The sequence below is a fragment of the Dermacentor variabilis genome, chromosome 1, assembly GCF_050947875.1.
Source record: "Dermacentor variabilis isolate Ectoservices chromosome 1, ASM5094787v1, whole genome shotgun sequence".
Classification (NCBI taxonomy): Eukaryota; Metazoa; Arthropoda; class Arachnida; order Ixodida; family Ixodidae; genus Dermacentor; species Dermacentor variabilis.
The window spans coordinates 5950641-5968479 of record NC_134568.1 but is presented as its reverse complement, the minus strand read 5'-3'; the positions used below and the strand labels follow the sequence as shown (position 1 = coordinate 5968479).

The 17839-nt window shown below is 43.6% G+C and overlaps 1 protein-coding gene across 1 annotated transcript in view; it reads left to right on the top strand.

Moving 5' to 3' along the window:
- Ogdh (oxoglutarate dehydrogenase Nc73EF) overlaps nucleotides 1-17839 on the top strand; it is a 109352-nt gene that overhangs the window by 37669 nt on the left and 53844 nt on the right. Inside the window, exons 8-11 of the mRNA XM_075684325.1 lie at nucleotides 1507-1615; nucleotides 7577-7647; nucleotides 12331-12459; nucleotides 13441-13620. Coding sequence (XP_075540440.1) covers nucleotides 1507-1615; nucleotides 7577-7647; nucleotides 12331-12459; nucleotides 13441-13620 — 489 coding nt within the window. The remainder of the gene's footprint in view (nucleotides 1-1506; nucleotides 1616-7576; nucleotides 7648-12330; nucleotides 12460-13440; nucleotides 13621-17839) is intronic.

The following is a 17839-nucleotide window of genomic DNA, read 5'->3' as shown; positions in this document are numbered from 1 at the left end:
CTTTTTTTTAGTGGGCACAAGTTTCCCAATGAAAAGTATATTTGTTGCCTGCCTTCCTGCCAGCGTGCCATCGTGAGCAGGTTGACAATATCATTAGCATTGTGGTGGGGCACATGGTCACCATGACCTCCCCTGTGCAGTAAGGAAATGCTGAGTTACATAAGGTCACCATCATGAGCTCTTCTGTGTGCCTAAATTTGGCGGCAAAAAAGAGAAGTAGATCTATTAACATGGGCTGCACAAAGTGAAACTTAAAACTCATCATGCTCATAAATCAAGAGGCTAGTTGGCGCTGCACGTAGACAAGAGCACAAAATCAGAGCAAGACAGTGCAACACAGTGCACTTGTTCATAAAGTCGTTGATGCCGCATTGCATTGGCTTTTTGTGATTTTTGTGTTGTTTATGTTGTGTTTTGTGAGACTTGTTGCAAACCTGGCAAGTGCATGCTTGTCGCTGGCATTGTGCTTACTGCACTCACTACCAGACTTGCATATTTGCTTGTAAAAGGTGATGCAGTTGTTTGACACGTTGATAAAGCCAACACTAAGTTTGGCACATTTACTACCAGCGAGGAATGGTTTTGTAACAGGAAGAAATTTCTTTTGCTTCAGGTTCAAAGAGTGAAGGGGAGGGGGGGGCAGTGGATTTAACAATTTTAGGAAACCTTTTTGTTCTTGCACTGCTTGCTTATGACATCGCTGAGCTGGAGCTTGCTCACTTTGTGTTGCCCTCTTTCTCTACATTGGATTGGGAATTGCCGATAAGAAGGGGTGCACAAATCGTGAAATTTGAGCTCATATCAAAATTGAATTGAATGATGTCAAATGGTGAAAATAGTGAAAGCATAAATTAAATTCAAATATTCAATTGTTTTCTAATGAACATAGTATTGAACATGCCTGCTTATTTATTGTGCACTCAGGACCAGGGTGTTTCAATTGAGCTGGAGTAGCTGAAACAAGTATGTAAAGGGGAAAAAAAAAGAATGGTACTGTATTCAAGGATAGGAAAGCAGGATTATTAACCGAAGACAAAAAAAAAATGCTGACCATCTGCAGAGATTGCACATTTACCTGACCATTCAAAGTCAACTGCTGACTCGCCATTGCACAGATATCTGTACTGCCAATAAGTAGGAATCCTGATTTTTGGAAGTCCATGCTCAACAACAGGCTCTCTTGTGCCTTTCAGCCAAGCACAAACATTCATGATACCATTGACTTTACTTGAAACCAGCTTCTGTTAAGCAGCTTTCATAATTCATTTAAAAATCCCTTTATATTTGATATAAGAAGATCTTTGTTGCTAAACAAGGTAAAGTTAGTTACATTTAAAGAAAAATTCACCTAGTTGGCAACACTGTTATACCTTATGCGTCTTATGATGGGTGCACGTGTGGCATTTTTGGTCCTGCTTTTTGTCTGTTTTTCTTACTGTGCTGCTTGCTAGACTGGTTCAAAGCATGACATATGTGTGCCTTTTCTACTTCTCATGTCTGTTGCAGGGCTCTGGGGATGTGAAGTACCACCTGGGAATGAGCCATGAGCGTTTGAACAGAGTGTCAAACCGAAATATCAAGCTTGCGGTCTGTGCCAACCCTTCGCATCTGGAAGGTGTGTAGTGGCACACATTTATAAATGGCTCTTTTTTTTTTTTGACACTGTGCCCAAAAAATCATGAAGGGCCACTATAGCAGAACCTCGGTGCCACTGTTAACAGAAGCTTTAGTACTGGGACAACTCTGGCTGTGGCCATTCATATGTGGTTGTGGCCATTCAAATGCATATAGTACACAACACAGAATTGCTTTTATGAGACAACTGTTTGACCAGTTTCAATGAAAATTGTTGCATTTGTGAGAAAAAGTTAAATTGCAGCTGCTCTTGGAAGCAGAATTTTGATTTAGCACCTTTAATATTTGCCAGAAATTGCCCAAAATTTGTAAACTGAAAAGCACACGCTAAGTTTGCAGAATAACTGCGAGTCGGCCTAGTTGGAACAGATTCATTTTTAAAAACTTATTGTGTGCAGACAAACAGGGACGAAGAAAAGGAGCAACACAAGGACGAGCGCTTTCTAACAACTGATTTTATTTTCGAAGCACCACCTGCTTAAATACCCACAGATCCGCGCGATCTAGTCAACAGAGCACGCCTATAGTGCATATAACAACACTTGTGATAAAATGCTGCAGAACAGCGCCACCCGGTCAACATAAAACAAGGTGCATAAAACGAGCACTTACGATGAAAATGTGTTAAAGATATGACGACAGAAGCGAATTCTCTTTATCCAACAATGAAAGGGAAGGATGGCTGATGCATTTTTCCTTTTGTTTTGCAACCCAGTGAGCTTCCACAATTTCTCTCGTGGTTTGATTTCTAGGCCTATACAAAATGTCACTGCCACTAAGACAAGGTGAGCAATCATGTTCTTGACAATGCATTGCCAAATGTGTACTAGGGCGACCTTTCAGACTAGACAAGTGTTCCCTTAGTCTCGTATTAATGCATCTCGCAGTCTGCCCTACGTACACATGACCACACGTCATGGGAATCTGATACACGACGTTCTTCGCGCAATCGACAAAGTGGTTCTTACGCGGATGTTTAACACTACATTCTTTCTTTGCATCATCCTTACTTTCGAACTTATTTTTTACCTTTATTACTTTTAAGAATACTTATTTTTTATTTTTAAGGGTATTTAAGCAGGTGGCTCTTCGAAAATAAAACCAGTTGTTAGAAAGCGCTCGTTCTTGTGTTGCTCCTTTTCTTCGTCCCTGTTGGCTTGCGCACAAAAAGTTTTTTAAAAGTAAGTTTGGAGATTCATAACTCTGAAGCAAAAACAGATATTGAAGTTCTGTAAACTGCATCGCTGTGAGCATTTAAAGCGGACAAATATGATACAGTCGGCTTCCATTAATTCGACCCTGATGGGCCCGACGAAACTGATTGAATTATCTGTTGGGTCGAATTTAACAAGATGCAGAAAAAAACGTCAAAACACACCACTGATTCATTTGGCAGTAGTTTCCCGATCCTAACATGTCCCAAATCAAACCTGCACCCGCTTTCTATGTGTACACAGTAGAAAACTAACGTAAAGATAACATTAAAGCTTCTAAACAAAGTAGAAATCTAACACACGCTCAATATTTTAGCAGGAAAAATGGGCAAGGGTTTAATATGTGTGGCACAGTGGTGGTCGATTTTCTGAAGTCAGCTTCGCGGCAATACGGTCGTGTTATGCAACAAAGCATACCAATGCTGCAATTGTGGGTTTTGGCCCAGTTTTCGGGAGAAAAAAAGGTGAGCATTCAACTCGGGTAAATACCATAATCAAACATCGTGAGCTACTGTTATTGCTTGCAAACCTTCCTAGGCCAGGCCGAAAGTAGGCGTTCTTGATGGGAAATTTTTGACACATTCAATGCATTCATTGTTTCCTAAGCTCTGAGCTTTACTGAGACAGACGCTGCCAGTAAAAGGGTTGCTATTGGGGTCGTGTAGGAGCCAAGCGCAGGCATATTAACTGTTCAAGTTTGAATTATCCGGCAAAGGCTAATTTGAGGATTGAAATAACGAAAGGGCTCACGAAATGAATGGACGCTGGCCGGGAGCTTTGGTCGAGATCGAATTAATTATAGCTGAGTTAACGGAAGTCTACTGTATAACAAAATGTGTTTATACACGGCTTCAGTAGAACGAAATTTCACTGCCGCTGTGAAAGGATACCGAGTCAATAAATGAAAACTGCTGATGCACATGGTCAAATGGTTAAATTGCAAGTGGCTGCCTGTGAACACCCATCTTGAATTGCGTGCCGTGCGACCAAGAGCAACCGTCAAAGCAGAGCGATGTCATGTTCCGTATAAAGTCCAAGTGCGATAAGATCACATCTTGCCCCACACGCTGTATGCTTTGGGTGTGAGTGAAAGTGTATGAGGGTGAGCCAACAAAGATGATGCTTGATGAGAGCTGCCTTCCCGTGCAAGCAAGGGTAAATGGGAGGGAGGGAGGGGGGGGGGGAGCAGGTTGCCGTGTGTCTCCTTCTTTAGCGTGGCTGTGGCTGCCATGGCTGTCAGCACGGCTGAGCGCATATATCTGGCACCACGTGCGCAAAGAGTGGGTGTGCCGAGATGGCAGGGGATCATGGGTGCTGTCTTCCCGCACGCTATCGTAATCTTGAGTTTCAAAGACGAATTGAATCGAGAGGCAGACGAAACATTTAATCCCCGCTGCACGCGAAAAGCGTGGGTGGCTTTGCTTCATACTGTCACACTGTAGGTATCATTAACACTGCATGAAACCATAACTTGTGTTGTTGACTCTCAAATTCTACTAAATGAATTTTTTCTTATTCAAATTTGCTTTTTTCAATTGCCCGATAACTTAGAAAATATTGTGGTCCCTCCTGTGTAAGAAAGATTTATCGGCAAGTGTACATATTTGCATAAAAAGTCGAATTCAGTATAACGAAATTTCGATACAACGAAGTGAATTGCCAATTTTACTGAGTTTGTTATATCGAGGTTTAACTGAAATGGCGCTGCAGTGTTCCGGTTGTATGCTAGCACTGCTACTACATTGGTGCAACTTCAGTGATTGTACAAATTAGTTGGTGGCCAGGCAAACACCTCCAACCTAGGTAAATAGCACCAGATGCCCTAGGCGAGGCATTCCTTGGACAAGACCAGATGGCGAGCCTAACTTATTACGTTTTGCAAATTTATGAAGGCTAAATTACAGATATATTGCTGTATGTCAGAATTTCTAAGTCACTGGTAAACTTGAATGTAAGTCTAATTCGGATTTTGTATATGTTGGTGAGATCAAAGTAACAAGAGTTGATTGTACAAAATTTTTATTTACTGTTGCTGTTACTGTGCTGCAAAAGAAAATGTATGTGAATTAAAGAATGTTTGAAGTTTAGGCTGGAAAAGGGTGAGAAGTTGGGAGACCACCTTTAGGGACAGGCTTGGATCTTCATGGCCTTTGCATGCCTGAAAGAGGTCCTGCTCAGACACATCTTGCCTCCAGCAGCCACCTAGTGATTTGCAGGTCTTCATAACAGCTTCCAGAACATTGATGTAATCATAGCATTTGCTCTGACTCCACAAAATTTTCCTGTCATTTGCCAGTTGAATTTTGTGGTTGCTTTGGGAGGCTAGATAACTCTTTGTGTTGTGCCTCCCATTAGCAGTAATATTATCTAGCCCTCTAGATTCTCTGGACATCTTCCAAATAAGGGAAACTTTAATCCTTGCACTAGTCGTCTTGTCCTGTCTGTGTTACTTCTTGTGTGCCGTCACTATTGGCGCTTCACCTATTGAAAGCTATGCACCAACTAGCCCCACAACGTGTTTTACTGCACTAGTCGACTCGAACCGTACTGAAGAATATCGATGTGCACGAATTAGAATAAGACAAACAAAGTAAAGATGAGTGAACTGGATAAACACTGTCCTGTTTACTTGTTTCAATCCCGGGTTTCATTTTTAAATTGCATGCTTTGATTTTTATTGAACGTCATGTCTTCTTGCAGTCTAGTCAACCTTCTGCACAACTTTCTCTCGGGAAAAAAAGGAAGAGTAATATCCGTTCAATGCTTCACTCTCTGGCCTGTTGAGCTAATCAGGACACGCCCATTGTTGAATGACTGTCATTGAATGTCTGTCATTGAATGATGTTGCTGCACAGGTGAAACGCAACTCATTGGTATTATGTTTGTTTAGTTGCAGGAGCATATTTGACTTTGTAATGCTTTACTTCTCATTGCCACAGAATTTTACTTTGGAACTTGCTTATTTGCACTTTACGTGATGCATTTTCGGCAAGGGTCTTGTATACGTTCCATAATGGCCAATGCGCCATTACAGCAAGCTTCACCGCAATACATACTGTGTTACAGTGAGATAATTTAGCATGGGAAAATAAAAAAAAATTATACCGGCAAACAGAGGCCTCAGGAGAGCACCTGAAATTATAATAAAGCCGGCAGCTGAGGATCTCCAACAGGGCACCCAACGGGCAGCGGGGAGGTCAAATCTGGAACCAGGGCAGTCAATCTTATAATAGCCTTGATGAGCTCCCAACTCGGGGATCAGTCCGGGTTCCAGCTTTAGTGTCCTGGAGGTGCCGGCAAAGTATATTAAAGGGACACTAAAGGCAAATGCTAAGTCATTGTAGACTGTGAAATACCATTCTGGAGACCTCGCAGCGTTTGTTTCATGCCAAGAAAAGACTTTGTTTACAAGACGAGAACATTGCATCTGAAGGATCCGCATGCTTTAGTGCAGTTGAAATTGCCCGCCCCCGAGTGGAGAGTGGTGACTTTGCATAAGCCACTACCCCCCCTTTACTGCTGCCGATTAGTAAAACTGCGCCCGACAGATAGTGATATGGTTTTCTGCACAAAACACAAATGCCTGACATCTCACGGCGTTCTCTACTACTTACAGTTTATGTGAGTTTCACAAGGCAGCAAAACCAGTACAGCACTGTGTAGTAACGAAACTACTGAAACATGAAAGCGTGGGCGGCGCATGCTGGAGAAAAGTCTTTCGACCACCCGTGTTGTTGTCGTTGCAAGGGTAACGCCAATGAGTTCTTCTTTCTAAAAATCAAACAGAAATAGACAACTAACATTTTCTTTCGTCTTATAATGCAATACAATCATATTTTTATTACGAGTGGTTGAGGACTAGTGACAGAATCATAATGAGGAGTGCCTTCATCGTTGGGCTAGTACTTGAATGTCCCGGGGGAGTCTCTAACCGTGTCCTGCGTTTACCTCAATTTTTTTATTATTAAAGCTCTGTTCGTGATAATATTGATGTCTTAAACTTTCCCGAGCATTAATATATTGCTTTTAATGGCACGTTAAATTTTGTACTCGCACAAATTCACACTTCTCTTCACTGCAATACAGTATATGCTTCAATGTATTGCACAACTGTGTTGCGATGAAGTCATGTAGAATGCATACACTATCCTTGTCTCTATTTCTCTATTCTTTTTCAGTTTTCATTGCATTCTCAACTATGGTGGTGCCATATTCCTTGCTACTTTTGGCACCCCATTTTTTTAAGTGGACGTGGTGACCTGTAGGGAAACAGATTTTAATGTTTAACAGTTAGTGAAAAAGACGAGCCATAGGCTGGGACTGGCATTTCGACAAAGGGGACTTGTCATCAGGATAACCCTGATGTAACCCAAGTCCTTTTGTCAAAAGGTTGGCACCAGCCTGACACTTGCCTCTTTTGCCCACTGTTGATCGCAAATAGTTAATACAGAAAGTTGGGCTAGTTGGAACTGTGGCCTTATTAAGAAATTTCCAGTGCTTAGCAGAATAAAGAAAGCAAAACGATCAAAAGCAACAGGTTCCAGCGTTCCTTCTGTTCTGCTGCTTTTTATCTTTTTACCTTTTTTTCCACTAAGCACTGGAAATTTCTTTATCATTTCCAGTCTATGTCCCAGTTAACCCTTGGCTTCTTTGAACTTCTGTGGTGGAACTTGTTGTATTTGTGTGCATAATATGCAAGGCATTTGTTTCTCTTTTTGCTGTTGTAGGTGTGGATCCAGTGGTCCAAGGCAAGACTCGTGCCGAGCAATTTTACCGGGGCGACACTCAAGGCAAGAAGGTGTGTTTGGTCAGCACTCGGGGGGCAAGTGCCACTCTTGTACCCAGAGTATTTCTCAAAATAACATTAATCTAGGGGTGTGCGAATATTCGAAACTTTTGAGTAACTAATAGAATAATGCCCTATTCAATTCAATCTCCAAATCAGATAGTCACTATTCGTTAATACAAATACTTCTAGAACATTTCTGAACGTCAACTGGGCCCAAATAAACATAAAATTGGAGCAAAAGTAAGGTAAATCTTGACCCCCGAGGGCATTGTATGGGCATAAAAGTGATAATGCGTATTGGAGCAGGCTGCGTCACTTAGGTAGCCATAGTTTACAAGCTGCACAGCGATCATTCACACTCTCTGAAAAACCCTGTGCATGCGAAGAAACTACTTGCTTGCTTCTAATGCTACATGTGGGCTTTTTGTAAACAACGCTTCATAATGTACTATGCAATAACAGTAACTTGTTAACTTTAAGAATACTGGGATGTGAACATCGTTTTGTATTAATTGGGGTAACGGTTGTTCATTATTCGAAAACTACTCTAATACTATTTGAAACAATTCGCATCTGGCACTATTTGATTCATATTCAGTTCGGTCTCAAAAATCACTATGCATACACTCCTACATTAATCACATTGCAAGGACTTACTACAAGGCCAGTAAGAAAAAGGGAATGCTTGCTAGTTGCAAAGTACAGTGAACTCTCACTTGAGTAAACTTCAAGGGACCAGTGGAATCGCTCAGTAGAATAGACTGTCATGTGAACAGGTGTGCAGTGAGAATCAAGATGTATTCTTTTCATGCTTGTAACCCCCCTGCTGCAACGCTTTCGGGCTAAGCGGGGATATGTCTGAATAAAGAATAAAGAAGGAAATAGTTCACTTAACTGAAAGTTCACTAAACTGAATATTCACTAGACCAACATAAGACATGGCATACAGAGTCAAAAGTTTGAAGTGAAATTCATGCAGCTAAAGGACATGGCATCCATAGTGTTAGAAATGTGTGAAATGGAATTTGTACATCTCAATGAAAAGCACACCACGTGGGTCGTTTGTATGCACACGCGAAACCGACGAGACCGGAAAGAAAGAGACGACGACCATGCCACGACTACCCAGTCGGAAAAAAACACACACCACATAGTTTGTGGTGTGACAGATCGCCGCTTTGCTCTGGCGGCGTTGTAAGCACCAGCGATGTTACTTTGATCATGGCCTCTGAGATTACATGCTTGCTCGTTTTGTGCAGGCGATCTCGGAAGCCATGCTTCGTTACCACTCATTTTCCGCGCCGCCGCTTTGCCCCAGGGGCACTGTAGCGCCAGCGACGTTACATTGCCGCTGGAGCGGCGGTTTGATGAGGGCGGGCATCGGTTGTGCCTGCAGTTCAGTGCAGTGCAAGCCTTGGTCCTCTGAGCGAGTTCGTTAAACTGAAATGTTGACTGTTCCAAAATTCGTTTAAGGGAAACATTTTTGCATAGAATCTATAAGAAAACTGCCGGAGATTTTTAAAAAGTTTGTTATTCTGAAATATTTGATAAACCGACGTTCGTACAACTGAGAGTTTACTGTACTCGTTGGTTCAACTGATTATCACTGTGGGCTTTGCTCTATTTCAATATTTCCAGAATTTCGCCGATCGCCGACTGTGTTCGCTGCTATTTTTGTGCTTTGAGTGTAGCCTGTTTTTGAGGGCACAGGTTCGCCCAATAAAACACTAGTTTCACCATTCACAATTTTTCTGCTTCCTTCACCGTCACTACCACGTGGCAATATTAGCTTATAAGAAGGAATGCAGACTGCTTGCGCATAGGGGATGGGCAAAGTTAAACCTTCTTCTTTCTGGGAAAGCAATTTTGTGAGAGCCCAATCTCTTAGATCCGTTGCTGAAACCGTTTTTGTTCCTAGTGTGTAATGGGAATGTGGACCCCAGTGGTAATTCAAAAATATTTTAAAATTAGACCTCAATACAGTCAAACCTCGATACAATGAAACTCAGTGTAACGACATTCGCAGTGTAACGAACTATCTTGATTACCTTATCTTAGTTCCATGAAAACTCTTTTTTCTATATTTAACGACGTAATTTTGTGAGTTTCTGTTTAATGAAGTTTTGCTTCATTAAATCACACTTTTGCTTCTAATTTGTGGGCGCCATCTGATGATGGCTGCAGGCACTAAGCACGATCAGCCATGGCTTCCTAGATTTCACATGCAGATCTCAACAGCCATGAGCCATGCCGATACATTACTCTTGGCGAGATCTGCACTGCATGCGCTGGCACTCATAACCACGACATTATGGCCTGACCTTCTTGCGATTTCTTTATAAGTGCTTACTGACAAGATCTCGCGGGAATGTCCTGGGAAATTGCGAAATTATTTTTTCTGAAACCTTAAAACCTTGAATTAACGAAATTCATGATTTAAAAAAGTTTTTCGCTGCAAATTCAACTTCGTACAAGGTTTGACTGTATTATGGAGCTGGTAAAATTGGCGCTACACTTCATATCGAAATTTCTTTATATTGAAATTTGACCTGTTATGCAAATAAGTACAGATGCCGACAGATTTTTCTACACAGAAAGGGCTGTAATATTTTCCAAATTATCAGTCAGAATAAACCAAGCTCAATGAGAAAAAATTGTTTTGTTTTATTTGAGAGTTAGTGGCCAAAGATACGGTTTCATGCTGTGTTGACGGTATCTTTGTATCAATGGTACAAAGCGAAGCCTGTGACGCTTTTGAATCTACTCTGCCACTGTGGTCGATAGAGTTGCCCACATTGGAACAACTCTATCATGACGGCATGCAGAGGGGGGGGGGGGGATATTCTGTCTGCCTCTAGTTTCAACGTGTCTCTGAAGCTTGAGATTACGTGGCTTCCAGCACTAAATGCATGGGTAGGCAGTGCACATGAACCCATGGCGGCCATCTTGGTTCACTCAACCTTGCGCCCGTCGCAGACAACTTTCAAGATAGGGTTCAGGGGCCGCATGTGCACTCAGCTGGGCAGACAGCCATGCACGTCCACAGCCAGGCTAGGAGAGGAAAGGTATCCATGGCAGTTTCCATTTATTGCCTCTTTATTCCTTTGCCGTGGCAGTGAAATTTCGTTATACAGTTAAACCTTGATATCACGAACTCGGTAATATTGGCAGTTTGCTTTATTGTATTGCAATTTCATTGTATTAAAATTAAACCTTTTATGCAGTTAAGTCGCCGATCGATTTTTCTTACCCGGAAGGGGCCGCAGAATTTTCAGAATTATTAAGCAATAAAAGAAATTAAATTTTAATGAGAAAACAATTCATTTTGATAAATGCGTAAGTTGGCGACGAATGATCCAATTTCATGCCACGTACGTTGACAATATCTTTACATCGGCGCTACGAATTAAGTGAAGCCAGCTACGCTTTTACGTGTGCACTCTGCTCCCGCAGCTGATAGCATTGCCCGCACTGGGACGATTCTATGAGGTTATGTGCCGGCACTGGGGAGCGAATGTTACATCTGCCTCTCGCTTCAATGGGCTACCGAAACTTGAGATTATGTAACCTCCAATACTAAACGTGCGGGAAGAAAGCTCACATGGTGCCATGCTGTCGCCACATGCCCACCCTTTGCACACACGGCAAATTACCTGTAAAGCATGGTGTGCAACCGTGTATACACTCAGCCGTGCTTACAGCCATGCGCACCCAGAGCCAAGATGCGGGTCAACTTACCCCCTCCCCCCACTATACCCCCCCTTCACAGCCCCTTCACACGCGCTTCATCGGGTTAGCGCGAGCTTGCTCCCCTCCCCCTCTTACTCTTTGCTCGCGCAGTAAGGCAGCACTCATGAAGCCACTATCTTTCTTGTTTCACTCTCGCACACTTTCACTCACCTAAAGCACACTGTGCATGGGGCATCATAGGATCTTAGTGCATTTGGACTTCATACGCAACATGATGCGGTTACACTTCGGCAGTGATTCTTGTTGCGCGGGGTGTGACTTGAGAGCTGCGTCGGCAAGCAGCCGCTTGTAATTCAATCATTTGGCAATCTAAGTCCACGGAAGCTTCCATTTATTGTCTCGGCATTCCTTTGTGGCAACAGTGAAATTTTGTTATACATTGAAATCGCATACAAACACATTTTGTTTACATTGAGATTCTGAATACATGGCATTCTATGGACAAGAGGTTATGAAAAGTTACTTTTTTTATATTGATATTTTTGTTATATTAAAGTTCATTATATCAAGGTTTAACTTCATTAGCTGCTGGAAAAGAGCTCTATATGCACTGTATGTGCATGTATCTCAGTTAGCTTAAACTGTAACTAGCCAGATTGTCTTTACAACAACACAGTTTTATTATAAGATGCTGCTTACTTTCCAACGTAAGTGTTAAGAACAATTTTCAAACATGACATCATCACTGTGTGGATTTTCACCTTTCTACTTTGATTACGGAATGAGAAAAAAAAAAGATTGTTATACAGCCATTTTTTTTTTTGCAATTTCTTGCTTAGTGGGATTCAAATACATGGATTTAAAGAAGGGCACATTGCATGACTTGCTGCAGTTGTGCACCAAATTTGACCTTGAGGTAGTGTAGGCAAGATTTTGTGCGTGATGATTGGTGTCGCCTGTTGATTTGTGATGGTTAATGCATGCCCCTTGATTCTTGTCCAGGTGATGAGCATCCTTTTACATGGAGATGCAGCCTTTGCTGGACAGGGAGTGGTCTACGAGACCTTCCACTTGAGTGATCTGCCCGACTACTCTACCCATGGCACTATCCACATAGTCGTCAACAACCAGGCAAGGCAGCTGAATGCTCATGCATGGGAACAAACTCGCAAGAGGCACTGGTGCTGCGTGCTAGTGACAGCCCAGCTACATTAGGAAGGCAGTATAGCTCCTTGAATTTGCTTGAACATGCATCCTTCCTCTAAAAGTATTGTATGGCATCGCTTCCAGTTTGATGTAATAATCTGTGTGTTTGCACAACCTGATGCTTTACATTGATCGAGACCAAAGACATTAGAAGTATGTAATGGGGCAGTATAGTGTAGCAGTTCCTTTTGCTTGATTCTATTTCTTTATTATCCACTGCTTACAACTGGTTGATCCTGGCTGTAGTGAAGGCAGAGTGCATCTCAGACCACTGACGAAACACAAAGCGAAATAGCTAGTACAGAATTGTTACATTATCGCAGACATAATTGCTGAGTCTTTCTCAGCATCATGCATGGCCCGCATTAACTTGGAGCAATGGCACTGCTCTCTGACTCGATAAGACTGGGTTCATGTGAACGCAGAGGGAGGTGCAGTGTGGATGACTTCGTCAGTAGCTGACTTGACTTGCAACCATGACTCACATCCTGTTGTGCCATTGCCCCTGTGCTCTGTGTTTTGTAGCCTAACTTGAAATCTCGGTAAAAAAGCATGGTGGCAGTAATGCCATCCCTCGTGGACCACGTAGTGTTGGCACTTGGGTAGGAGGAATTGCTTCAAGCTGTGCTGGCCACTTGCTCTTTCCTCATTGTGCAGCTTTGGGACACAGAACAAATCAGTCAACCAGTCCTGCTTTTCCTGTTCATATATTGGATGAACTGTCATTGACAGAATGGTGGCTTCAAGCTATTATTTCATGTCATCATGGTGTTGGGGCATATTTAGAGGGCCTCTGAACAGTTCTAACAATGAGGCTTTGTGTTAGGAAAGCAGTCGTTAAACAGTCTCAGCAATCAGGTTTCAGTGAACCTGTAGAGTGATGTAACAAATGGTGTTTGTGTGCAGATTGGCTTCACCACTGATCCCCGGGTGGCACGTTCGTCTCCCTACTGTACGGATGTTGCTCGTGTCGTCAATGCACCCATCTTTCATGTGAATGCCGATGATCCTGAAGCTGTCGTGCACGTGTCAACGGTGGCTGCTGAGTGGCGCAGTCGCTACGGGAAGGATTGCGTCATTGACCTGGTAAGAATGCTGGCATAAAGCTGCACCTACTTGACAGTTTTAGTCATGGACAAGCTACAACAGCAGTAGTCAGAATGCTCATAAAAAAAAAGAAAAAAAAATTAGCAGTGGTGTCAGGAAGTGTCAAGCATACTACTTGAGAGAGAGAGAGAATGTGCAGAAAACAGGGTGCCATGAAAAGAAGTATCAAAACAAGTGAGCTACAAAAGAATAATAACGCAGAACAAGGTAACTAAAACCCCATTAATATGTACATGCTTAAAAGGTACTAACATTTAAGATGTAGTAGCAACCAATCCTGACACAGTCTTCATAGAGGCTTATGTATTTGTTGATCTTAAGCCATAGTGGCTGGTCGTATGCCAACCAATTAGTCCATATCTTGATCACTCTGTTACGAAAAGGCTGAATGAACTGCCTCAACTCGCGGCATCGCTGATGCTGTGCTGTGCCGCAAAACATTTTCCACCTTTTTGGAAAGTGTAGAAACCAGTCTATCCATGATTCTGGTTTCGGCATCGGAGCAGTCATGGCTGTACAGTAAAAATAGGAAATGCAAGCAGGTGTGGCGGCAGCCTTGGCAAAGAATTTAGCCCCCAACAGTTGTGCCATTATGATCCATCCATATTACGATAAGAATCTTTGCCTATTTGCTTGGCATTATCTGTAGGGGTGTCGGAAGTGTACTACGCACTTTTAATAGGCGATAATGCAGACACGCCATCATTCTCTATTGTGTTGGCTTAAAACTTTCGTCCCACACTCATGCGCTGCACGCAGAGCCAGGAGCAGCATGGACATGAAGACAACTCGCTGTGCAAACACTTGCACGAATTGTGGGTGCAGTCTACTTGCAAACAAGCGCCATACTGCAAGCATCTCAGTGGAAGGGCGGCTTGCATTTAGTAGGCGATGTTGTGCATGCAACAGCAGCAGGAACCATATTCGAAGTAGTAGCACCAATTCTGACTAAGTATATTATTGTACAAACGCATACACATGTGTCATGGAAAGCTGGACGAGTCGACACATTCTCCACTGTGTCTGTGCTCCCTACCAGAGTTTCGAAATGCCGCTTGGTGTTGCCTGTCCTTCATCACATGGTTATAAGAAAGAGCTGGAATCGTTTATCACAGCTTTGGAAAAAAAAGAAAAAAAAGAAAAGGAACGAGAACTCTTAGTGTGTATTTTCGGCAACACGTACTGCAGCATCAAATGTTTTGTTGTTGTTGGCAACGTAGCACGTAAAGATAGCTTAATTTCTATTTGTTGGTTAGTACATACTGCTGTTTAGTGAGTAGTTATACAGTGCAGTCTACTTATAACGATATCAAGAAAGACAAAAAATATGATCATTATAACCGATGATCGCTATATCTGGACTGGAGTTATAAAAAAAAATTTTTTTTAAAAACTCGGAACATACCTTTGCAGCTCCGAACTCGAATTCGCTACTTGCTCTAAAGAATAGATGATGTAGAAAGTAGGCCGGGAAAAACACTTTATTTCTAGCGCCAATGACTGTGTCAAGGGTTAGACACGCTGAAATAGTCCGAAATCTGCACTTGCTTTTGCGGCAGCTTCAGCTTCACAACCGCGGTGTGCATGGATTCCAGCTGCTGCGCGAACACTGGCGGCAATCCTTTAGCATGCGTAAAATCAATTAAGGAGTCGATCAACGACAGTGCACTTTGCGTGGACATCGTGGTCAGGGTCAAGGAGCCACTGTCAATCTCGTTGTCACTGTCGCTGCTGCCGTTGCCACCGTCGCACAACTTTGCCGTCTGTCGAGACAGCACATCTTTGGTGATCGCCTCGTCGGTGACCTCATCGCAGAACGGGGCAGCACTGTCTGCAGTCAAAAACTCCTCCTTCGACGCACCACCTGTGTCACCAGTAGGAACGAGCTCCCAAAGCTCGGTTATGTCAGCGGCTTCCACCGTGTTGGTCTCAGTGGATTGGGGAAGTTCGTCCTTACGCACAAAGCCCGCCTTTTTGAAGCAATTGGTGATGAACCACTGGTAAAGCGCCTCTTCAACATCGGCGTACAAAGGGTCTCTAACCCTTTTCCGCTGATCGGCATGGCTGCTGGTAGCTCCTGCCTTCACAATCGCAGTGCTCCCGGTTTTCAAGATGGTTGATATCGTTAACTGGGCGAGCTCATACTACTTCACAAGGGCGCTCACCTTGAAGCCGCATCGAGAGTCCTGCAAGATATCCATCTTCGTGTCAAGCGACACAGCTTTGCGCTTTGTCGGCGCCATTTTTGAACTGGGTTGAGCATGGTTGAACCGTTGGTTGCATGCTGCTTCGGTGGCGTCAGCCTGCCATCGCGAGAGAGAGAGACGCGGGACGGGTGCCCCCACGCCACTTTGCTTTTCGCTTTTTTTTTCTCTCTTTCGGAGCGAGTGTGGCCGACACGCATGAAGCAGCTAGCACCATCTTGTGGCGCGCTGCACCTACTCAGCTATTCTCCAGTGCCCGGGCGGGACGAGACGTGCTGCGCGGTAATGGTGGCAGATACAAACTTATGGAGGTAAACATCACCTCGTCTCGACATTGTTCAGTTTCAGGGAACCAAGCAACGCAAATGCTACGATTATTTGGCACGGAAAACGCCGTCCAGACGGCAAAATTTTGATGGTTATATCCGATATGCGTTGAATAACCTATCGTTATAAATGGTTTTTTTCCTCATAAACCTAATGCATAAAATGACACTCTCATGTTGACCCATCGTTATAACCGATATATCGTTATATGTGGTATCGTTATAAATGGACTGCACTGTACTTCGTCCCCCTGAGGTAAAGGCGCGGCCACTGCTAGCGGGAACACGGGTGCTCGTGGCAGTACTCTGCGGAGGGCCACCAACTGCGCCTCATGAAGTCTTGGCAGACGACTTGCCATAGTAAACCCAAGCGCTTTGATTGCGCATGCGCCACAAGACTTCATGAAGCGCCAATATTGGGGCTCACCATAGAGTGATGCCATGGCTCCCGTGTTTCTCTAGCAGTGGCCACAACTGTATGTAATAATGAGGTTCTCCGATATCAAGTTCAGTCAGATAATAACGAGCATAAAAACATTGCATGAACCCTGTGTAGTTGAACATCGGCACATATTATATTATCCCCTAGAAAAGCAATCGAGACCCCAACTTGTATTTTGTCAAACACAGTGACAAGAGCACAGTATTTTGAGTTTCTAGTTGTAACAGAACTTGGTGGTGAGGATGCAGAAAAGAAACAGTCAGTACCATATTTATTTGAACATGAGGTGATGTTTTTTCCTAGAATCTTTAACCTTGAAGTTACCCCACCATATACCGTATTTACCCGCGTATAACCCGCCCCTGCGTATAACCCGCACCCCTAACTTTGAACTCGGCGGAAAAAAAAAAAAAAAAACTCGCGTATAACCCGCACGTTTACCTGAAAAAAAAAAAATGAGCGCTAGAAAGATGCAACTCACACTCAGTGATCATTTCGTTTTCAGAACATTTATTCAAACGACCGCCACCACGTCACTGGTTATCCGATTCTTAATCGACGCCGCTCTCACTACTGCCATCCGAGGCTTCATCGCCACTCTCAAAGACGTAGTCGTCCTCGGAACCATCCAGACTATTACTGATCGCACATTTTTTAAAGCTTTTGCGCACCAAATCGGCCGGTATCGCTTTCCACGCATCCACGATCCACTGGCACAGCAATGGAATATCAGGCCTTCGCACGCGTCCCGTCGGTGTGAGGGCGTACATGCCGTCGGCCATCCACTGGGCATACAGCCGCTTCACGTGTGCCTTGAACGGCTTGTTCAGGCACACGTCGAGTGGCTGTAGCATGGACGTCATGCCGCCAGGTATTATGACGAGGTTGGTGCTGGTCTCGGCAAGGCGAGCCTTCACCGCATCAGTGCAGTGGCCTCTGAAGGAATCTAGTACGAGCATCGACCGGCGTGCCAGCAAGGCACCTGGTCTTCGCTTCCAGATTACTCGAAGCCAGTCACCGACTAGGCCACTCCGCACGCACAACGATTCCTGGGGGCAGTGGAATGCTAGGTAGCGTCTTGCGTTTGAAAATCACATACGGGCGCAGTTTCGTGCCGTCAGCCAAAGCGCATAGCATGACTGTGCAGCGCAGCTTGGCATTTCCGCCGGTCAGCACGCTGACTGATTTGGAGCCCTTTTTTTTCCATGGTCGTGTCCATCGGCATC